Source organism: Phyllobates terribilis, unplaced genomic scaffold (genome assembly GCF_046119375.1).
Source record: "Phyllobates terribilis strain yellow unplaced genomic scaffold, ASM4611937v1 Scaffold_11__3_contigs__length_659146591, whole genome shotgun sequence".
Taxonomy (NCBI): domain Eukaryota; kingdom Metazoa; phylum Chordata; class Amphibia; order Anura; family Dendrobatidae; genus Phyllobates; species Phyllobates terribilis.
The window spans coordinates 80,496,875-80,521,395 of NW_027362771.1; the positions used below are offsets into that span (position 1 = coordinate 80,496,875).

Genomic DNA, 24,521 nt, shown 5'->3' on the forward strand with positions numbered 1-24,521 from the left:
GTCAATAGCAGTGATCTGAGCTAACTCGGATTGCTGCTGTTATAGGCATCTGCCATGTGTGGAACAAGCTCAACTCCTATGCCAGCTGCACACATTCTGACCAGTTCCATGACCAATATATCTGAGCGTGAAGAAGTTAAGCTGTTAAAAAGAATAAAAGGAATTTATCATCCCCTCCATGCAAAGAAACAAAACAGAAATTTTGGTGTATGCTATATCCGTGCAGTAATTAGTGATTTTGCTTTTTCTGCTGCTTACACTTTTATTTCTTTCAATCCCGCTAAATAAGTTGTTCCACTAGCTTATATTGTAATATTTAAGCACATGGCTAAGGCATGTCCATGGACCCAATATCTAAGTGTGATCTCTACAAAAGTGCTTAAATAGGTACACAGGGCAGCATAACCATGAACAAGATGTGTCTTTAGGTTAATTATTAATAGTAATAATCTTTATTTTTATATAGCGCCAACATATTTAGTAGTGCTTTACAGACATTATCATCGCTGTCTCCATTGGGGCTCACAATCTAAATTCCTTATCAGTAGGTCTTTGGAGTGTGGGAGGAAACCGGAGAACCCGGAGGAAACCCCCGCAAACACGGAGAACATACAAACTCCTTGCAGATGTTGTCCTTGGTGGGATTTGAACCCAGGACCCCAGCGCTGCAAGGCTGCAGTGCTAACCACTGAGCCACCGTGCTGCTACTATTGGCATTTAGTATCTATCAACAAAGATATGTGATCAATGTTAGATTGCTGGGATCCAAATTTAGGAACTGCTGTTGATTGCTTTAACAAGAGACCGTGCCACTTCCATGGATTCCTGCAGGGGAGAGGAACAGTAAAGAGCAGTGGACTGTCATGCTCCTGGCCTACTTCTTCAGTCATTTGGAATGATAGACGACTGGTTGGGAAGCCAGCAGTCCCAGGTGTACTACCCATCATGAGGGACGAGATTGTTGGTGTAGACTGCAGCTCCAGCATGTGAGGGTTCTCCTCTCCCCAACTATCTCAGGATTTAGGAATGTATCAGAATACCCATTTAGCCAAATATCAAATTATACTTTGTCAAAGTGCTGACTAAAACAAGAAGTTAAATGATTTGATATTTAGCTAATTAGAGATTTGGCCACCATATGATCTAGATGTCCAATCATTATTGATGGCAAACACTGCCAACATTGATGGGATCAGTTAATAAAATATTGTCTCAGGGGCCATGCACTTGAACTAAAGCGTGCAGTATCACTGATTTTATTGGAAATTTCATTTTGGTCCGTAAGCAATATTGTCTACCCAAAATTATTTTTTAGAATAAAGAATAGCAGCTGCCAAGCATCACTCTGTTCACTGCCATCGTGACAATTCAGCTGTACGTGAAATAGCCGAGTGATTAGAGGCGGTTTGCTTTGGATACACTTTATTTTAGCACTGTACTTTTTGTATATTAAATCAAAATGTAATAAATTTGTTCCTTGCTGCTCTAAACGTACTCACAAGAGAGTATAGCTTGATTGTGTTGCATTGTGGTAAATCACAGGGTAAAAAGAGTACCTATCTGGTGCTCAGGAAAGCTGTGCTAGTGTCCCACCAAGTGCTTGCATCTCGCTGGCATATCAAAACGGCGAGTGGTAGATGTGAGACCTGGCTGTGGGGTGTGCTCAGCTCATTGTCAGCCTATTGTGATAGGAGTGGGAAGTGGGGCATCAAACACAGGTGGTGTTCGTGAAAGATTGGTGGCAGCGGTAGTGATGTTCTTGACAAAAATTATATGCTTGCTCAGCCCACACTCCGAAAGTAAAACACGTAGTTTTTGCATCAAATATGACCTCCAGGTTTCAATTCTTACTGTTAATCCCAATGTGGTCTCAAGTTTTCAGTACATACAGAAATAATCATGTGTGATAAATACAACCTATTTTTGCATCGATTTACAGCCATCACTCCATAATGATAACCCTCCCTTCACCCCACCAAAAAAAACTCTTGACTTTCCATTACCACTGTTCAGCCATTCAGTGGTGTTAATGCCAATGGTCAAACATGTTCCGATCACCTAATACATCTAACAGCTGTGGTATGCTGAACATCCCACTGATAACAGCTGCATTTGCACCAAATGACCCGGGCTAACTGTCTTTTTCATTAATAAGGTCATGGCTGTTTGTCTAGATTAATAAAACACCCCCCCCCCCCCCCAGACTTGCTCACAGCATCCTCATGATCCTCAGCTCACCCAATTCAATGCACGCAGGGGAGAGCATGGTCATGCAGTGGAGATCCCCATGAACCATCAATGAAATCTGGAGCTTATAAATAGTAATGAATATTGGTGAAATAGTGAGTCTCATGCCCTATATTCTTTATCAATTATCACCTTATCCCTAGAAATAAAAATGACCAGTGTTGAGATTTCTCTATATCGGGAAGAACACAAAAACAGTAAGGGGCCTGCAGCACTGAGAAGAAGCAATGTGTGGCTGAGAAATGTAGTTTTAGCAGATAAAAATTCAGTCGTGTGAAGCTGGATGCACAGGAGGCAGAAGGAGATGATAAAAAGACAAAGTGACTAGAAAATAATATATACTGTAGTACAAGTGCAACATAAAGTAACAAAACTTATGCAAATACTGTGCATAGTAAAAAAAAAAAATCTATACATCCACAGTATATATATATTTTTTTTACAAAGGACAGTAGTACATAGCCATTGCATGATTAATCCTTTAAACTGTTGATTTCATAAGGAGTACAAATATTTTTAATCTCACTTTGTGTAAAACCTTTCAGATGAAAACCTACATTCAGTCTAGGACATAAACAGAACTCATGATTTCCATACAACTATTTTTTATTCTTCTAAAACAAATTCCAAGAGCCAGACTAAAAGGCACACAGTGAGTTGTGGCAATGACAAGAACCAGGAACAGAATGTACTTTGTTGGAAACATGAAGGAATTACATAAATAGGGCACACATATTTGGAGATCGTTCAATACTGGAGAGAAAAAGACTGAACACTATTTTTCCTGCATTAGTGTCCAATAATGTATAAAATATATAAAATCCCTTACCAACTGAGTGCAATGGTTTGTTAAGGGATTTTGGAAGTCTAAAATTATTTGGTGATGTTGCAGGTTGGGGTCTGGGACTTGGGGAGGGCAACGATTTTAAACAAACATTAAAAATGTCAGAAAATTAAAAATATATATTAATATATTTCCCACCCTTCCTCTGTGCCTCCCTGTTGTAGCCAATGTTCTTGTGATAGGAGGACCAAAGTAACATCATAGTGTTATAATGTCCCAACATGCACTGACCAGTCACCCAAAGGCTCCAGAAGTTTGTGCATATAATACTGAGCCAATGAGCCAGCCATGCTACCATAGGATATTTCCACCTCATAACAAATCCATCATGACGAACAAATGAAAAATTGAGAAGTCTCTAATTTTTTTTCCCCAGTTTTTCATGTCCCTAGTATTTGTTTAAAAGTCGTCAAGTCCCAAATAGACCCGCAGAATTACTAAGATCCCAAATAAAAAGAAAAAAAAAACATAAAAAATTAATATTTAGAGTGAAAAAAGGAAACGTAGCCAAGGTTTAGAAATGCATTAACTGCGAAAATTCAAGTAATACAAATATTAAGGCATTTAAGGTACTGGAAAGAATTAAGGCAAATCTTCAGAGTTCTTTTCCTGAAAAACAGAAGAGAGCAAAACAGATAATTATGGAATAAGTCCATTGATGCAACACAAAATGTACCCAATACGGAGAAGACATCCACACTATTCAGTTCTAGCCATGTTCTTACTCACTGGGCTCATTCTTCCTCACAAGAAGCCCAGGGATCCTGAGAACAGAGTCCCATCTTGAATGCCTTAGTCCCACATGCTTAAGAGATGCTCCATCACTGTCTATGAGGCTGGTGGAGGAAATAGAGTACACGTTCAGTTGTTTCCAGCAGGGCTGCGGAGTCTTGGAGTCAGAGTCATGGAAATTGAGGAGTCAGAGGTTTGGCTTACCGACTCCATAGCCCTGGTTTCCAGCGGTTCCATAGACAGTGAAAGGTGCAAAGATCAAGCATGCGTGCCTCCGCTCCATTCAAGACGGGGTTCTGCATGTTCTCAGGATCCCTGAGGGCAACAGTGACCAAAACCCTATCTATGAGTAAGTTATCCTCTAACCCAAGAATAGGGGGCTACCTTTCAATTCTGTGGATACCCCTATAAAGTGGCCATTCACATTCAATATTTGTCAGTTGACATCTTTTTCTAGCTATTTGGGCCAAAGATAAATGTGTTGAATGGGGAGAGGGAGTAAAGCCCCGTCTCACATAGCGAGATCGCTAGCGAGATAGCTGCTGTGTCACGGTTTTGGTGACGCAACAGCGACCTCACCAGCTATGTCGCTATGTGTGACACTTTGCAGCGATCAGGCCCCTGCTGTGAGGTCGCTGATCGCTGCTAAATGTCCTGGACCATTTTTTGGTCTTTGCCCTCCCGCTGGTCAGCACACATCGCTGTGTGTGACCAGCGATCAGGCTGGTAACCATGATAAACAGCGTGTTACTAGGGGCAGAGGCACACTTAGTAACCCGCTGTTTATCATGGTTACCACTCTGCTACGGTGAGCGGTAACCTCCCGCTCACCGTAGCAGAGTGGTAACCATGATAAACAGCGGGTTACTAGGTGCGCGTGTGCCCCTAGTAACCCGCTGTTTATCATGGTTACCAGCCGGCTCCTGCTTCAGCAAGCTAGTAACCAGGAGTTGCTGCTCCCCTGATCGCTGGTGAGCCTGCCTGTTTGACAGCTCACCAGCAATCACATAGCGACGCAGCAACGATCCCTGACAGGTCGTATCGTTGTCGGGATCGCTGTAGCGTCACTAAAGTGTGACGGGGCCTTTAGAATGGCCAGACAACGGATTGCAGCTTATCTCCCTTAAGAACAAAAGGTTCAGGTACTTGGAAATTTATTCCTTAGACAGCCTTCGGCTAACAGCTACCTGACCCGACTTCCCATATTCATGAGTGCTTGGGCGAGCATTCTGGTGTTTTCAATGGGGAGGAGAAAACTGCAGCCGGATACGTCTGACAGTGATTTATTTACCTATAGAACAAAAGGATCAGACGTTTTAAGTAAAACCGCCCAATCCTCATGTCATGTCGTGTTAGAATCGGGAGAACCCCTAAACATATTAGACTGTAGGACAGTCCTGTCGAAATCACTGGGTTTAGCTATCCTTAATCTGATGTATATTTGGGCTCTTAACAGTTTGCCGAGTCTTTAAAAGGAATGTTCTTCAACTGTCCGATTCCATCCATATCAGACATTCATAGCATCTAACAGAATGTGGTTAAAAACTATAGAAACTATAAGTCATGGGAGCTACATTTTCCTGTATTACGAAACTGTCCTGTGTACCCATCCTTGGTCAGTTACATATCTTACCTTGAAATGGTGAGCCGGTTTAAGGCCAATGGTTTTTCAAGTAATAGATAACTTCAGAATTCAGCTGTGGTCCAAACAAAGGATTTAACTGGGACAGAATTGCAATGAGCCAGCTGTATGTGATGACATTCATAAAATGAGAACATGTTAGATGTAATTGATCAAGACCAGAGATCAGGCAACCCAATTGTATAGTACTGGCTATCATTTAATAAAAACTCAATGAGACAGGTCATGTTAGCTTGTAAACTTATCATTGGTACTGTACAAATGACCAAAAGTGGAGAAAGATTCTGAGAAACCTATATACAGGCCAAATATAGATTTACAGAAAACTTGTACTGCAAGTCTCAAAAGTATATATCTGCTTTATAATCATGTGTAAGTGCAGCTATATTGTCTGGAAGGCTATAGACTCACACAATTAAAATAATCTAGAACTTTGTAAATTAAGCGTCCTAAGAGAAAAGCAAACTCAAAAGGCTATAGCAAATTTCCCACCATTGCTCAACAATAAATCAGCAGAAGACGACCGCGCCTTATGGCAATCTATAACTTGTTTCTTGAGCAGAAATTATAGGCTGACATATTAGCTGGTGATAAAAATTGAGATTTTTGCTAAACCCTATAAGTGTTGTATACACCGAATAGCCTAATATTGTGTAGTTCAGCCTTATACCGCCAAAAAATAGCTCTGACTTATCGAGGCCTGGACTTCACAAGACCTCTGAAGGTGTCAGATGCCACCATGACTGTAGCAGTTCATCCTTTGTGAGGTGGAATCTCCATGGATCAGATTCGTGTTTTCAGCTAACCCATAAATGTTTTATTGGATGTAGATCTGGGGCATTTAGAAGTCACGTCAACATCTTGAACGCCTTCAACTTCTTCAAATCATGTTTGAGCAATTTTTGCCATGTGGAAGTGGGAACTATCCTGCTGCAAGAGGCCACTGGCTTTAGGGAATACTGTTGCTGGTTCACCAGTTGACCTTCTTTGGACCACTTGGTAGGTACTAACCACTGCACACTGGGACAAGATGTTATTTTGCACATACTATGGGAATCGAAGACTGGACAATTGGGTAAACGATACTAAGCACCATAAAACTTGATTATTTTTCCTGCTTCCATCACACCAAATTAATTGACAGAGGAATATATCAATCCAGTTACACCAGTTTTCTGATATATTTGTGAAAATATTTTGTGACCTTCTGAGTTTGCCGTATCTAAATTTCTAAAAAGTAGGAAGTGGTTATAGTATAACAAATGCATTAATATGAAGCTAGAAATTTGGCATAAACTGTAGCTGAAACATATGCCCACTTATTAGTGGCTGGCGTAGATTTCATTTTCTAGTGTGTGGTCAGCCCAAAGAGGCAGGTGCCTCCTAATAAATTTGCCGCACCTTACTCCAGTATGCTTATTGTTCAAGAATGCATTCTAAGAAACAAGCATCCCATTAAAGAAAGTCATTCTTGTATGCTTCTTGCATCTGATACATAGACATGACGATGGTACGTGAAGCTTATGGAGAAATCGTACTGAACAAACAAGAACCCACATTGTGCCGTTACTCTGCATCTATACTGCGAATGTTGTCAGAGTGGCGTCCTCAGGAGGTTCATTCTCCGCACTTTCCAGCCTTGTTTTGTTGCATTGCAGGGTTTAGGGAAAAAAAACACAGGAAGCTAGGCAGAGATTGCAGAGCTCTTGGAAAGAGCGTGGTTATGTAACGCTGCCCCAGAAACTCCTGCAGCTACTTGAGATGGATCCCTTGGTTCAGTTCACTGCTGAGGAATAATAAAGGGTTTTGTTTTTTCATTATGGACTAGCATATAGAAATGTGGAGAAAAACGACAGCAGCATTATGCCACAGTATAACATCCAGTATACAGAGGATGAATGCATCTGTAATGCAGTGAATGAGATACGCCATCAAGTTCCAAGGCAACCTTATAGATATATTTATATGGTTGCTAAGCTTCAAATGAGAGCTGGGTCAGCTGTAAACACTCACTTAAAGGGAATGTGTCGGCAGAAAATTACCTTTAGTTTACATAAGGTTTTATGTTAAAAAATGCATTTATTACATTTTTTGGCATTTCACCATTTAAAAAATTATATATACCATATATCTTTATAGTGGCCACTAGGCCTAATATTAAAGTCATACTTCCTGTTCTTTCCGGCAGACTCACTGACTGGTATGGAAATATTTTCTAGGAATGATTTAGGCAAATGTCACTACAAAGAGGGGGGGGGGGGTGAGCTGTGATTATCAACTATTGTGAATCACCATTCAGCGTTTTTTTCAGCCAATGGAAGTAATGGGTACTGAAAAAAAACCATGACGTGTGAACATAGCCATCAGGTTTTGCTGCGTTTTTAGTGAAAATAAGCAAGTCCAACAGTATGTGAAACACATTTATTTTTGTGATTTTACCATCTTGTCTTGGTCACTGAGATGGTAGTTTGTATTAGGAGAGTTTTAATTAGTGAGGAGTACAGTGTAAACATTGGCTGAGCTGCATGTGAGATTGTATAATACCTGTGGCCCAGGGAAGTGTGAAATTGAACAATGCCCTGAGCAGCTGAATGGCCGACCATAGTGTGAAAGTAAATAGTGTCATACAAACTCAATGCATTGCCAGTGTCTAAATTATTCCAGAACAATTCACCTCCCCTACTATGCCAAAACCAGAATGAGATTATTTTTTTCACAGAACTTTATGTACATGCATAAATAAAGACAGAAGGACAGTGATAAAAAACGCACAAAAAACGCATCAAAACCTGCGTTTTTGACGCAACTTGATTTCCTGCAGATCTGTGACGCTGAAAAAAAACCAACATGTGTGAACATACTCTTAATGTCACCCATAATCTGTAGAGATCCATTAAAAGACCAACTGAATTCATTTAAATAACTTAAAACAAAAATAAGTGGGAACATCCGCTTATAATTGGGGATGCGATTGTGTTCAGAACAGGGCTGTGGAGTCAGTAAGCCAAACCTCTGACTCCTCAATTTCCATGACACTGACTCCAACTCCGACTCCTTCATACGTGGCTCGTGTTTAATTGATAAACTTACTGTAGCACAGAATCATCTCAGCTAAGTCTAGACCCTTAGATAAGGAATAGGACAGACATTTATAGGACATTTCATAACTTTCCCAAATTCATATGAAAAAGTATTCCCCACAAACTGCATTGAACTACTGTACCCAATTTATTATATATTTTAGGAGTCGGAGTTGGTTCATTTTATACTGACTCCGACTCTACCAAAATGGGCTCCGACTGACTCCACAGCCCTGGTTCAGAATTAGCCAATCACATTAAAACTCATGTTAAATAGTAGTCCGTACACAGCTATCATCATTTATAATGATACTGATTAACCCAAATTAAAGCTTAGCTGTTCTAATAGGATTTGCATGACATTTTTAGTTACATTTTACAGCAAAAGTCATCTGTAAAACAGCTTACAACACAGCAAAGGGATCTCATTCTTGAAAGTTTTCAGTCAGGAGACGTGTACAAATAATCTCCAAGGCATTAAATATACCAAGGAACACTGAAGATGGTCATCAAGAAGTGGCTTAAAAGGGACCAAGTACAGGCGCTTGGGGCATCATGGCGGGAACAATCATTTATATATACCTTCCCGCCTGTTTGTTTGCAATCTCCACTCTTCTCTGGCTCTATGAAACAAGAGCTGTCAATCAAAAAAAAGGTGGGAGGGGGAATTGAGGGAAAAAAAGCAGGGGGGGGGGTGGTATTAAATGATTGGCCACGTGCCTTAGTGTACTGAGTGGCAGTACTTACTTTGAACTGTTATTCTGTGCTGCCAGTGCCTTCAAATTTGGTACAACAGTGACATTAATTAGAACTAGACGTCTCTCAAAATGTGAAGAAAATACAAAAATAAAAATTGGTCCGGAAGGCTGTCAAGAGGCCTACAGCAACATTAAAAGGCCTATCCTACCAAAGACCAAAAGAGAACTGGTGATAGGAGGGAGATATATATATCATCTCTTCCATATATATGCTTTCTGGTGCCATGACCGTACTTTTTCATTACTACTTTCCATATACCCCATATGCCCATGCTCTGTCTTCCCTTTTTCTTTGAGCACAGTCTGCTAACCTCAATTGATCTATTTGTATGGAAAACAGTTTCCTTATGCCAGTGCTAACATGGCTATTTTTACTAGTGTTTGTAAATGTTGACTCAATAATATTCTATTCTTTTTTTATCAACTCTGTGAAGATGTATTGACTCATTTGGTCAGATATCTATAATGCTGAGTCTTCTTTGTTAATTAGGATATTTATAGTCCTGAAATCCCTTTTTTCTATAACATTAAAGGGGCTGCAGCAATATCTGGCAAGTAGTGATTGTGTACTGTATGTAACAATCTCCCATATTCTTTATATGTATGTCCTGTGTAGTAGAGTGACAAAATGGAAGCCTTTTCTTACAAAGAAAAATATCCAAGCCCGGCTATGCTTTTTAAAAACTTACATTAAAGGGAACCTGTCATATCCACAAAAGCTATCAACCTGCAGACAAGAGATTAACTTGCAGGTCAACAGCATTCTAAAGCTGTGCGACAGCCACACTGGAAGCCCAACTACTGGAAAAAAAAATAATTGTATTCCTTCTAGCAGCCTTGGGCTTTCAGTCATGGAGACGTACTGATGCGACTTCAGCCACCACACAGTACATAATGAATGGCGGCTGTAAGTACACCCAACTAGTGTGACCGACAGCAGTTTCTGCAATGTATCAGTGCAGAGATGGCTGTCAGTCAATATGCCGATGCATGCTTAAAGCTGCTGCCATCACTCTCCACTTCTCCCTTTAGCTATATAGTAGCTACATCTACCTTGCTTGATTTATTATATCAGTACTGCGACAAACACTCGGGAGTCTAAATGTTGATATATCTAGTGGCCTACAGCACTGAATTGATCTTCATATACCTTATGGAACCAATTAATAATGACCTTCTTATTTGCATCAAATAGGAGTGTGCTGCTTGATCTACTTCCACCTCCACCCTATCTACATTCAGTACACTCCAAGTTATTTTTATTTGATGCCAAAGTAGACCAAACAAGCCGCTGAGCCCAGTGATTGCCTACAGCGGTCATGTGCACTATTGTTATGACATAACCACTGCAGAACGTGCACAAAGAGGAGCAGCGGCAAGAGAGCAGTGCTGAAGTAGGGGGAGATTAGTAATGGCTCCATTTACTCTTTTCCCTTGGGGGGTAGCACAACAGCATAAAATAATTACACATGGGAAAAAAAAACCTTTGAACAATAGGTCATTTTCTGAAGACACATTCTTTTAACATGGTCTACGAGTGTCCACTCAGGGGTTCGTTCCTTATCACTGCCCTGTGTAAATATGCAAGCAATCAAATAACAAAAGTATTAAAGGGAATCTGTCAGTACCTTCCTGCAGCTTTAGTGCTAATTTACAGGTACATAACATGCCACACATATATGGCAGTCTACTAGGAGTTTACAGTTGCTGATGTCTCAGTATGTCACATAGGGATCAGTGGGCATGATTACAGCACCTCACTGTGCAGAGCGCGCTGAATGCTCTGAGCCCCCGCTACAACCCACTGGACTGGAAGTGAATGGAGGCTAGAACTTCATTTACTCCCTTCAGCCGAACATCCAGTTAAGCACCCACATACGTTTAAAGTGGTATTCACCGGCAGATTGGCACTATTGCTGCAGGTTAATGCTGTTGTTTTTTATGACCAGCTTTCTTTAAGCCTTGATACTTCCAAGATGGAGGTACATTTAAGGCTGTGTGCATACGTTGCAGATTTGCTAGCAAAACATGATGCCAGCAAAGTGAATGAGAAACATGAAGGGTCAAGCGCACACGTTGAGTATTTTTGACTTGTACATTTGGTGCAGAAAATAATCTGCAGAATGTCAATTCTCTGTGCGCTCAGCTAGTAAGTGTATACTGTATTGGAGGAATTGCACATCATGCATCATCATTCCTGATATGTAAGGAATTGCTTATGGGTATGTGCACGCGTTGAGTATTTTGTGTGCAGAAATTTCTGCACCATTTCTGCATCTCTTGGCAGGAAAACGCAGCCTCAAAACATAGCGTTTTTCATCCATTGAATGCACTGAAAAAGTACAATAGCACTGCTCCTCTCTAAGGCAGAGATGTGGTCTTGTATCATCTCCAATGAAATTTAAAGGGAACCTGTCATATTCTAAAAGGCTATTAACCTGCAGATACGGGGTTAATCTGCAGGTTAATAGCGTTCTAAAGCCGTGTAGCTGCTGCACTGAATGCTGACTACTGGGAGAAAATTAAAATTTATTCCTCCTGCCAGTCTGGAGCTTTCAGTCATAGAGACGAGGCTTCAGTCACCAATCAGTACATAGTGAGCAGCAGCTGTAATCACACCCCCGGCACTGACTGACAGCTGGCTCAGCAATGCATCAGTACACACCAGCTTTCAGTGCTGGGGTGTAGTAACAGCTGCCGCTCACTATGTACCGAGTGGTGTCTAAAGCCGGGCCTCTATGACAAATCTGAGACTGCCGGGAGGAATAAATTACATTTCCTCTCAGTAGTCAGGCTCAATGCAGCAGCCGCCGCATGACTTTAGAATGACATTCAGTGAATATGAATAGCGGTACCAGAGCGCCAATAACAGGGCCAAAATATTAAAAGGACTGGTTTATTAATACACACTAGTGTGTATTAATAAACCAGTCCTTTTAATATTTTTGCCCTGTTATTGGCCCTCTGGTACCGCTATTCATATTCACTGAATGTCCCTTTCCCCCTGTTGGGGTGCGGTAGAGCGGCCTTTAATCTATTGTTCTTTCACCTGTGGGAGCAATTTAATTAGAATTACTACCCTGGTTTTCCAAGCTGCGCTGCCCTAACCCCTCCGGAACGCTGCCGGGGGTGTTGGTGAAGCTGGGCGTCCATCTCGGCGTTACATGCAACTAACCTGACCACGTGATCCACCACCGACAGATCAGGATCTGTGAACGCCGCTGGAAATAGATGACAGCCACCAACAGAGCGGAGCTTTTGGAGCTTTACACTGGGGTTGTGCAGAGGTGCACAACTTCACAAGGTTAGTAGCCATCCCCACACCCCTCTAACAATTGCAATACTGAGTCACCCATTGCGCCTTGTTCTCTCCTCTCTTTACATTTAAAATGACATTAGCCTACAGATTAACCGATTAACCCCATATCTGCAAGTTATTAGTGTTTTTTTTTTTTACATAACTAGTTCCCTTTAAGAAAGATGCTTGCTTCAATGTCTCCATAACTCCCACAGATTTCAGCAGACAACCTCATAAGAATGCCACCTGTTCTAAAAGTGGTTGAAAGAGGATCTGGGTCTTAGGCTACGTGCTCACTATGCGTTTTTCAAGCATTTTTGCCGTGGAATTTTCGCAGCGAAAACGCTTAAAAAATGCTTGGTAATACGTGCCCCATGGTCCCCAATGATAATAAGCATGTGCTGTGCACAGGCTGCGGAAATTTCCGCTGCGGATTATCATTGCGGAAAAAAAACGCAGCATGTCCATTCATTTTGTGGAAAAACGGCGCCATTGACTTGCATTGAATCGCTTAATATCCGCATGAGTACAGCAAAGTCAGTGGTCACATGACCTGTCACATGACTAAATGACGTCATGGAAGGTTCTTTTACACCATCGCAAACCGCCGGGTAGCCAGGACGCATCGCTGAGGAGACCAGGGGCCATCAGAAGGTAAGTATGTTTTTTCTTTATTTTTTTTTACCATTTTTATTCTTTTTTCAACTATTACTTGGTCACACTATATAAATCCATGCCGGTTGCATGGATTTATATAATGTGACCAAGTTGTCAAGCATTTTTCCAAGTGATGATAAAATCGCTTGGAAAAGCGCGTGATAACCCGCATGCAGAAATGCATGTGAAGAACGCTTGACAAACGCATGTAAAATCCGCATACGTTTTTCCTGCCAGGGAGATGGGGAAAAAAATCCGAAGCATTTCTGCTTCTTGGGCACATAGCCTTACAGGTAGGCTGATGGACTACAGCCAAATGTAATTTTCTTATATTATTTTCTAAGGGCATTTTCCCTTTAAATTACACTTCAGAAAAAAAGTAGTATTCTGTCATTCTGCTGGATACAAAGCTATCTAGCTGAAATCTTCCATGAACATATGCTCAAGTTATACGAGTGACCATGGTAACATACCATTACCTGGGACTTTATAGCGCTCCTTTAAAAGGAGTGTTTCAGCACACACTGGCTGTGCAAACGAAGTACAGCTGCTTGGTGCACCCTCAATGTGGCCAGACAGTTCAGTTCATCTTCCTAACTAGTTACCACCCTCCTGTAAAGCCAAAGCGGTCAATCACACCACATGGGGGTGGAGACCGAAGAAAAATAAGGAGCTGGAAAGTTTCACTGAGGGTGGGCCGAGAACCTGTGCTTTGTTTTACCAGTCATTTTAAGCTGATCGACTCCCTTTAAATACCTAGTAATGGTAGAGCTACATACTGACATAGGCTAGATGACCTGCAACATTGTTGCATTATTACACTTGGTAACACCCAGCAATACTGTAACATAGAGAGGTGCCATAGATTGGAAGTGTATGTAGCACTGCTTGTTGAACTTGGATTAAAGGGAATCTGTCACCCCCTGGGAGATATCAGACCTCTACTATGGGTATAGAAAAGTAAACTTATACTTACCTGTATGGCCCATAGTAGAGGTCTGATTGCAGAGAAAAGTGTTTTTATCCACTCTGTTTTCCACAGGCTTGGCATCCGGGGGACGCCAAGAAATCCCCGCTTATCAGCTTATTATTCCCCGAAATCCCCGCCTATGTGATTAGTTACCATATTCCCCCCTCCCCTGCACGTCACAGGGCCCTGTGATGTGCACTGTGCTCCCCGACTCCCGGGCATGCGCAAAGCACCGCTCACATAGAGCTCACTCTGCTTCATCCCGACCCCGTCTCTCCGTGCACTGCGCCGCAGGAATCTATTGCGCTGGTGCCAGGGAGTCACTGTCACTTTCTGCCGCAATAGAAACCTGCAGCGCAGTGCACGGAGAGACGGGGTCGGGATGAAGCAAAACGCGCTCTAGCGCCAATCCTGTGGGAAGCAGAGTGGATAAAAACACTTTTCTCTGCAATCAGACCTCTACTATGGGCCATACAGGTATATATAGATTTACTTTTCTATACCCTGTATGGCCATAGTAGAGGTCTGATATCTCCCAGGGGGTGACAGATTCCCTTTAGGCTGAATGCCCACGATGCGGATTTAATGATTTTCCGCGGCAGCATTTCCGCCGTGGAAACACATTAAAATCGCTTGGTAAGAGGTCTGGGATGTATCCCAATGATAATCCACATGTGCTGTGCATGCTGAGGAAATTTCAGCTGCGGATTATCATTGCAGAAAAATCCGCAGCACAACCAATTTGGGTGCCATTTTGACTTGTATTGAACCGCATAATACCTGCATGTATACATGCGGATGTTATGCGGTTCAATGTGCGGAAGGTACCCGGGTCTGAAGAAGAGGAGGCTCTCCTCCAACCCGGGTACCATAGTACCTGCAAGTTAAAAAACAATTACAAAGCAAAAAAAAAAAAATTCATAGTCACCTCTCCGGACGCCCCCGGTCTCCTCCCGGCGGCGTCCCGCGGTGTATTCGCAGGACCTGCGGTGACGTCATTTAGTCAGCTGATGGTCACGCGACCTCGGACGTCAGCAGTCAGGTGATGGTCGCGTGACCATCAGCTGAGTAAATGACGCCACCGCAGGTCCTGCAAGTAAACCGCGGGACGCTGAGGAGAGAGGACGCCTCCGGGAGGAGACCAGGGGCCGCCGGAGAGGCGAGTATAACATTTTTTTTTCTTTTTACCTTTTAAATTCTTTTCTTTTTTTTTTTTTGACTTTAGATGCAGCATTTGAAGTAGAAATTTCCTCTAAGTTGGTCACACAATATACAGTTATATGAAAAAGTTTGGGCACCCCTATTAATCTTATGTTTTATAAAAATTGGTGTTTTTGCAACAGCTATTTCAGTTTGATATATGTAATAACTGTTGGACACAGTAATGTTTCTGCCTTGAAATGAGGTTTATTGTACTAACAGAAAATGTGCAATCTGCATTCAAACAAAATTTGACAGGTGCATAAGTATGGGCACCCTTATCATTTTCTTGTTTTAAATACTCCTACCTACTTTTTACTGACTTACTAAAGCCCTTTTTTTGGTTTTGTAACCTCATTGAGCTTTGAACTTCATAGCCAGGTGTATGCAATCATGAGAAAAGCTACTTAAAGTGGCCACTTGCAAGTTGTTCTCCTGTTTGAATCTCCTCTGAAGAGTGGCATCATGGGCTCCTCAAAACAACTGTCAAATGATCTGAAAACAAAGATTATTCAACATAGTTGTTCACGGAAAGGATGCAAAAAGCTGTCTCAGAGATTTAACCTGTCAGTTTCCACTGTGAGGAACATAGTAAGGAAATGGAAGAACACAGGGACAGTTCTTGTTAAGGCCAGAAGTGGCAGGCCAAGAAAAACATCAGAAAGGCAGAGAAGAAGAATGGTGAGATCAGTCAAGGACAATCCTCAGACCACCTCCAGAGAGCTGCAGCATCAACTTGCTGCAGATGGTGTCACTGTGCATCGGTCAACTATACAACACACTTTGCTCAAGGAGAAGCTGTATGGGAGAGTGATGCGAAAGAAGCCGTTTCTGCAAGCACGCCACAAACAGAGTCGGCTGAGGTATGCAAAACCACATTAGGAGAAGCCAATTTCTTTTTGGAAGAAGGTCCTGTGGACTGATGAAACCAAGATTGAGTTGTTTGGTCATACAAAAAGGCGTTATGCATGGCGGCAAAAAAACACAGCATTCCAAGAAAAACAGTTGCTACCCACAGTAAAATTTGGTGGAGGTTCCATCATGCTTTGCGGCTGTCTGGCCAATGCCGGCACCGGGAATCTTGTTAAAGTTGAGGGACGCATGGATTACACTCAGTATCAGCAGATTCTTGACAATAATGTCCAAGAATCAGTGACAAAGTTGAAGTTACACAGGGGATGGATCTTTCAGCAAGACAATGATCCAAAACACCGCTCCAAATCTACTCAGGCATTCATGCAGAGGAACAATTACAATGTTCTGGAATGGCCATCCCAGTCCCCAGACCTGAATATCATTGAACATCTGTGGATCATTTGAAGGGAGCAGTCCATGCTCAGCGACCATCAAACTTAACTGAACTGGAATTGTTTTGTAAAGAGGAATGGTCAAAAATACCTTCATCCAGGATCCAGGAACTCATTATAAGCTACAGGAAGCGACTAGAGGCTGTTATTTTTGCAAAAGGAGGATCTACTAAATATTAATGTCACTTTTCTGGTGAGGTGCCCATACTTATGCACCTGTCAAATTTTGTTTGAATGCAGATTGCACATTTTCTGTTAGTACAATAAACCTCATTTCAAGGCAGAAACATTACTGTGTCCAACAGTTATTACATATATCAAACTGAAATAGCTGTTGCAAAAACACCAATTTTTATAAAACATTAAGCTTAAGATTAATAGGGGTGCCCAAACTTTTTCATATAACTGTAAATCCATGCCAGTTGCATGGGATTTATATAGTGTGACCAACTTGCCAAGCACTTTTCCAAGCGATGTTCAAAATCGCTTGAAAAAAACGCATATAAAATCCGCATGCGTCTTTTCTGCCAAGGAGATGCAGAAATGCTCAGGAAATTTCTGCATCGTGGGCAGATAGCTATATTGATCCAAGGCAGATCATTCTATGAAAATATTGTAACTTAGGGGGCCACTGCGTAAGGAGGACAGCCAGGATACCACTCAGAAAATATGCCCAAGGGCTCATACCCATCACCGTTAATAAAATATAAAAAAAATAAAAATCGGTCCGATGTTGTTCCTGAAAGGTCAGAAGAGTGTCATGCAAGTACAGCATGATTTTTCTCACCTAGTATCAGAACGACATTCGTATGCAATGCGATTTTAACATTGGCTATTACATAGAGTAATTTTGTATGTCGTTTAAAGATAGTTTTCAAATTAAATATTCTTAAAAAAAGATAGATACAAATAGAAATATGTGAGTGAGATATATAATCAGTGCTTTGCGTGTGTAGCTTTCTGTACATTTAAGTAATAAACAAATGAAAAAAATGGCGTGGGGCCCCCGAAATTTTAATAACCAGCTGAGGGAAAGTCGACCGCTGGGGGTTGATGTTTATAGCTTGGGAAGGGGGTAATACACAAGAAGCTTCCCAGGCTATTCATATCAGCTCACAGCTTTATACTTCGCCTTTACTGGTTGATAAAATAGGGACCCCACCCCCCCAAAAAAAAAACCAACATCATTGAGGTGAACGGAGTTCATTGGCTATAAACTGCACTCACCTTATTTCTATCACAGCGAGTCACTGAGCTGCTCTGCAGGATGCCAGGCTGAATGGTTGTATCACGCAACCATTAAGCAAGGAATCTAGATGTAGCAGAGCTAGACATGTTGCAGGGTAAATGGACTATCTTCTTGTCAGACAGGTGAGGAATATGGTGGTTTATTATTTTTCCCTTTTCCATACTAAATGGGTAAAAGAGGGACGGGGGAGTGTTTATTTCAATAAAAGGAGTCTGTGTCATTATTTCAAATAAAGAACTTTATTCAGGGTGTTTTCTAATTTTCAATATTACTATGGGGTTAGCAATGGGGGCGTCTAACAGACGCCTCTCCATTACTAACCTCTGCGTTTGAAGTCAGCTGCCAATACAAAGCTGACATCAACCCCAACCCTATTACCCCACTTGCCAACGCACCAGCGCAATTGGGAAGAGCGGAGGCCAAGCGCATCTTATGGATATGCCATTTCTTGAGCAGCTGAGAACTGATGTTTTTAGTCTGGGAAGGGGCCAATATCCATGGCCCCTTCCTCGCCTATTAATATCAGCCTGCAGCTGCGTGCCTAGCCTTTGCTGGTTATTAACTACCGTAGGACCCCACGTCATTTTTTTGGGGGGTCCCCCATTTTAATAACCAGTAAAGGCTAAGTATACAGCTGTGAGCTGATATTAATAGCCTGGGAAGCTCCATGTGTATTACCCCCTTCCCAGGCTATAAACATCAGCCCCAGCTGACCGCTTTCCCTCAGCTGGTTATTAAAATTTTAGGGGACCCCACGCCATTTTTTTCTTTAATGTATTGAATTATTAGCTAAATACATGTACAGTAAACTACACACACTAATTATATATATATATATATATATATATATATATATATATATATGTCACTGACACCTTTCTATCTATTCTATGTATATATCTACTCTATGTATACATCTATTCTGACAGGTCATACTGTGAATTTACTGTACTTGGCTGATCAAATGTCAGGTTTTATAGAAGATGGGTGCGTAAAAATCGGATGGCACACGCATGGTCCGCGTGCCTTGCGATTTTTTTTATCGCACCCATTGACTTTCATTGGCGAGTCTCGTCCAATATACATGACCACGTACAGCATGCTACGATTTTTTTATCAGTTTTATCTGAGAAAAAAAATTGTAGATGAGCAGGCAATCATAGAATAACATTAGTCAGAGTGCAATGTGATTTTTTATCGGATTACACTTGTCCATTTTTCTCGCAGAGGAGTATGAGCCCTTGATCTTTTAGTACAAGACAATGCACAGCAATGGCATGTTTGATTACTGAGGTTTAAAGGGGTTGTCCAATACTAGGACAACCCCTTCTTCATGTAAATGTTTGGTGCCGATAAAATAAAGCCTATTCTCACCTCCCGTGCCGTTCCAGCGGTGTCGGCACTCGCGCGGTTGTTATGACACGTGATCCTGGCGCTCAATCAGCACTGGCGAAAAATCGAACATCAAGAGGAAGTGACAGAGCAGCCCTGACTTCCTCTTGATGTTGGATTTGTTCGAAGGCAGGGCCAGCGACACCAGCGCTAATTGGGCGCCAAGCTCAGTTGTCATAAAAACTGCATGAGAGCCCCGGGAACTAGATTGTCTACACCGCTGGAAAGGCGCTGGCACAGGAGGGGAGTATAAGCTTTTTTATTTTATCGGGGCCAAGCGTGGGGTATGACAAGGAGCTGTCCAAGTAGTGGACAACTTTTTTCGAATAGGAATGTGAAATTTGCTTATTATGGCTCTTCCTAACATTTAGGTTACAAAGAATTTGCAGCAAAATCCTCAGAAAATGTTGAACATATCCTTATAAATATAACAAATGATTACATAAATGGCTTTTACTGGGGAAAGGCATAATGTATGTAGTCTATCAGCAATAAAAACAGCAGCTCACAGAAGAATTTAAAAGATATCAGAATAGAGTTCAGCACTCAGTGATTTCATACGGAGGCTTGTTAGGCAAGCAGGAGTTAACGTCAGCCTTCAGCTAGAGCGTGTGTTGTGGAAACTGGGAGCCGACCAGGAGTCTGGACTAAATTCATCTCATGACAACCTGCTGGCCTTCTCTATGACAGGGCAGACGCAGCCCACCTTCACATTATACAGAAGCTGTACTGTTACTAAAAACCTTTACAGAGATGCTGCATAGATTAGATCCCTATGGAAGTGACAATCTTGTGGCCACAATTACTCTGCCAGACATGAAACAAGAAGAGTTTTAGGTGAAAAAAAAGCAGAGTGATAACAAAACTGAAAAATGTGAATTGGCAGTGTCTTACCCCTACTCTTATATGCAATAAAAAAAATGTATGCTCAGGCCAGCGTGACTGTGTATGGGGGCATCTTGGAGACAGTATATGTATGCATATGGCTTAGGTATTTCTCAGCCTTTCAACCATCAGAAACAGAGCAGAGACTAAGGGGCCACATACACATGTTGGCTGTACGATGGCTCCACTGATCGTTCAGCCAGCAGCCATCTCTCAAGACTCCTCCAAACAGTGGAGTGATCTCTATGTGAGAGCCGCTGCCAGACTCCTCTGGCAGCAGCTTATCTTACCAAGAACACCATGTATCAGAAGAAGCAACAAAAGTAAAAGACACACTCAATAAAATCTTAGGCAGTACAAGTTACATGCAACCTTACAAATAAGGGGACTTAGAAGTTGTCCCCAGGCGTTATACACCTCGGGCATGTAACTAATGCAGCTGTAAGAGTATAGTTGGAAAAGAGCTTGTAATGTGTGCAATACAGTGACAGACAGTGGCTATAATTTTTTATATATACCTTAATAGCTATATTTCTATTGGTGTTTGATATATTCAAAAAGTTGTCTGAAGACAACCCCATTCATATGCCCTACTAGGACATATAAACATAATGAGGGGGTGCAGTGGGGTGTTCCTCCTGCTCAGCACCCTTTCCCCTATGAACGGGACTACAGACCTGCTCTATTTAAGGGTCTCTCCTGTTGGTGGACTCATGCCATACTTTTATGACATGGTACGCTATTCATCCTCAGGGCAAATATTTAGCTGGCAGCGGCTTCCCCCGATGATCTGCTATTTGCCAGGAGTAGAGTCAGTGATTGCGGCTGCCAATACATTAAAAAACGGATTGCTTTGAAAAGACAGATCCTACTTCGTGTGAATTCACCTTTAAAATGAATTGAATTTAGCTACGACCCAATATGCTTTATTTTGTTAATTTTCAGGGCAATAAGTAAAAAGGTTTTACACTTGAGATGTACCCAGAAGTCCTTTCCCCAGTACTGTGTTTAGTAGACAGATAGGATCATATTTATGGCTAGTCAGAAGGGCGGATCAAAGTCATTGCACACGGACACAAAATACAGCTGTTTATACTCACAACAAGTAGCAGCAGACCGCACATGTCACCAGCATTGTATTGATGACCCTGGAAAGAAGAGCAGGAATTAGAGGTCATCAGAAACTAAACCTGCCATACAAGACCTTTATCTTTACTGCAGGCCTTTACATTAAATAAGGACACTTTGCCACTAAGCATTCCGCCACCTCCCACACATAGAGGAAAGCTGGCCAACCATCTGATGTATATGGGGGGGCCTCCCAACTCTCCCCCGACAGATGATGTTACGGGTGAGGAGAATGGGGCAGTTGGAATCCCTAGCCTGTCTGACAATGGCTTTCTTCTCTCTCCATTGTGAAAACACAACAATGCTATGCCAGGCTGAGTGCTCATGTGTATAAGGGAGTCAGGTGAAAAAGCAGCCATACAAAAGTACGGTTACAGCTCGCTCGTGTATGGCCAGCTATAGCCATACCCCTACACCCGAGAACAACAGAAAATGGCATGTCTATAAACTAGAAGGCTGGTGGAGAAAATGAGGAAACAGATCAACATAGAGTGCCCATACACCTCCAGTACCATCCAGCTGAAAGCCATCGTCCCCGGCACCCTAGTATATATGCATGCTGCATCCTAGCAAGCTACTGAATTACCCGTATAAAGAGCTGACTCAGACGTGTCCACCACTTGCAGCCAATCTTCATTAGTCAGAGTGGAGGCTAGCTAAGGAAAATTAGCTATACATCTGTCAGACAAAGCCAGTCAATGTAATATCAGGAATAAAGCCACTGCACAGCTCTAGCCAATGCACTCTGTTCAGCTTTTATAGCATTTGTAAACATTGAAACTCCATGGCCTCTCAATAAAGGCAAATATGTATAATGTACAGTGGAAAACATTCTATAGGAAATGGATAGGGGGGAGGTATTCACAAAGGGGCCACTGTTTATAATTAATCAAAACATAGCGTGCTAAACAAAGGGACAGAAAAACACGGTTTCTGATTTTTTTTTTCCAGAAAGATCCAAAGTCAAATTTAAATCCACCTGCCACCAAATATAAAATAAATGTAATAATAAACCCATAGTATGTAGTTCTAAATACTATGGCATGATAACGAAGAGAAGGGGTTCCCAACCTTTCTGACCTTGGTCTGAAAGACCCCACCCCCTCACAGTAGTGGCACCCAGAGCCCCCTATTACCAGTATAATGACAGCCAAAGCTTTTCCACTGAAATCACACTGAGGAGTTACACTTACATCCGGGGGTTCCCACCTTACGCCAAGCTACAGGCTGGGGACCCCTGCCGAGGAGAATATTCCCAGGACAATCGTGGCATGTGTTCACAGTGTGCATGTTTAGATACAGGGTGAACAAGTAAATAGAAATGTATTTGTATCCTATTTTCACAATCATAGCTGATTGTCATTGGAGAGGTCTCGTATGTGTACAGTATATCCTGTAACCTGAGCCGGCTTTTCCTGGGGACGTCTACTCCCATCTGGTCTCAGGCAAACACACCGAGTACAAGCTGCTTGTACACGAATGGGCGAATGAAGGTTTACACTATAAACTAGCCGAGGAGGCCGCACTGTCAACAAGCCAACAGCTAAAGAGAACTCCGACTGGTACACAGAGGGAAGAAATCCCAACATGGTGACCAGATGTGCTGGAAGGAGGAACACTACAGAAAAGGCAGATGTGATCCCCCATAAAGAGCAGTGTCAGACAGAAAGCAAACCCAATGTTTGTACTCATGAAGGAAAACCCCAACAATACATACAGCAGAGCCGAAAGGTGACCATACATATTGGGTGAATGCCAGCAACACCTCCGATTCAAGAGGAACCAGACCATTATCTAATGTGTCAGTAGCGTTCAGCCCATACACACGCACGCTGCCTCCTAGCTATATACCGCCACTTTATGTCATGGAATTACCCCAGACACTGGGGAAAATTGTCCCTATCAACAGGACAAAGACTACCAGAGAGGCTTATTCACCCCTTCCCATTATCAACACATGTATGAACAGTTCGGCTGAGCGGGCAAATGCATCAGGGGCTGGGAGGAATACTTGTCAGATGAAGGGCCTGACCACTGGGGATTTCAGTGGTCAGGAGAAAGGGGGTCCCCGAGTCCAGTGTGCAAGCGGCTATCTCCATCAGGCTCACCGACAGTGGAGGAGCAGTAGTCATACATGCAAATACAGCTCCTTACAGGGAAACTAGGGCTCCTGGCCGGCAGACAGTCCAGCGGTGGGCGCTCCTACCCCTCCTGACCGGCAGACAGTCCCGCCGTCGGGCGCCCCTGACCGGCAGACAGCCCAGCGGTGGGCATTACAGTCATGTAGTATTAAAGGATTGTTTGTGATTAAGAAAGAAAACAATACTCCCCTCTGCTGTTCCTTCTCTGATGCTATCTAGGCCCACTTTTTGGCACAGTGATTGGCTGCAGCGGTCAGGAGGTCATCAGAGTTTCCCACCCGCCCTGGTACATGTGACTGATCCTTTCCTGCCTTGTCCTGTGTAATAGGGGAAGTTGTGGACGCAGCAGCCATTTCCTATCTCCGGTCAGGCCCGCAGTCACTGGCGAGGCTCTTCTCTATGGCCCACCATGGTGGGCTGGCACATGCCCTGGCATACCCTCCGGCCTTCTAATGTCTGTGGAGCGCTCACATACACGTCATGTCTATAGAGAAGAAATGTCTCCGGCAGAGAAGTCGCAGGAATATGGCGCTCACTGCAGCTCACACTCCGAAGAAGAACTCACAACTATTTTAATCCTCACCCTCGATTTGGTCCCTTGGGAATAAACCACGGCAGCACGGCGCCCACAATGCCCCAGAACACGGTCATGACGATGATGGGAACGAGGAGCCCGGGATAGGCCATGCTGTCACCTCACGGAAAGCAGCGAAACAACTCCGGGGCTCCGACTACTGCGCGAGAACTCTCCGGGTCATGTGACTACACCTAGCGGCGTCATGTGACAGGCAGCACTGGCTCCTCCCCTCCCGCCCCCACCTCGGGAATGTGAGACGAGCAGCGGAATGTGTGACCGCTAGAGGGCGGTACTCCAGAGACTGCATATGTATGGCAAGGGATTAAACACTAGCAGACCAGTGAGGCTCGGAGGGCAGTCCCATGTAAGTTACAAGCAGAGCAGACGTCACTGCGGCGTCTCTGAGTGATCTGA

The 24,521-nt window shown here is 42.7% G+C and overlaps 1 protein-coding gene across 1 annotated transcript; it reads right to left on the reverse strand.

Moving 5' to 3' along the window:
- Positions 1 to 2,835: 2,835 nt before the first annotated feature.
- Positions 2,836 to 24,317, reverse strand: ATP6V0E1 (ATPase H+ transporting V0 subunit e1). The gene is made up of 4 exons (XM_073651306.1): positions 24,114 to 24,317; positions 21,362 to 21,409; positions 5,457 to 5,569; positions 2,836 to 3,700 (listed from the first exon to the last, which is right to left on the reverse strand). Exons 1-3 carry the CDS (start codon positions 24,215 to 24,217, stop codon positions 5,476 to 5,478), a joined length of 246 nt encoding a protein of 81 aa, XP_073507407.1. The 5' UTR covers positions 24,218 to 24,317; the 3' UTR covers positions 2,836 to 3,700; positions 5,457 to 5,475.
- Between the last annotated feature and the right edge of the window lie 204 nt (positions 24,318 to 24,521).

What these genes read in the sequence shown, in the direction of transcription:
- ATP6V0E1 (XM_073651306.1), bottom strand. Translation starts at nt 24,217, where the DNA reads ATGGCCTATCCCGGGCTCCTCGTTCCCATCATCGTCATGACCGTGTTC. An exon ending in CCCAAGGGACCAAATCGAGG is followed by an intron (nt 21,410 to 24,113) that starts GTGAGGATTAAA and finishes TCTTCTTTCCAG; the next exon opens with GGTCATCAATACAATGCTGG. An exon ending in GCGGTCTGCTGCTACTTGTT is followed by an intron (nt 5,570 to 21,361) that starts GTGAGTATAAAC and finishes CATCACATACAG; the next exon opens with CTGGCTCATTGCAATTCTGT.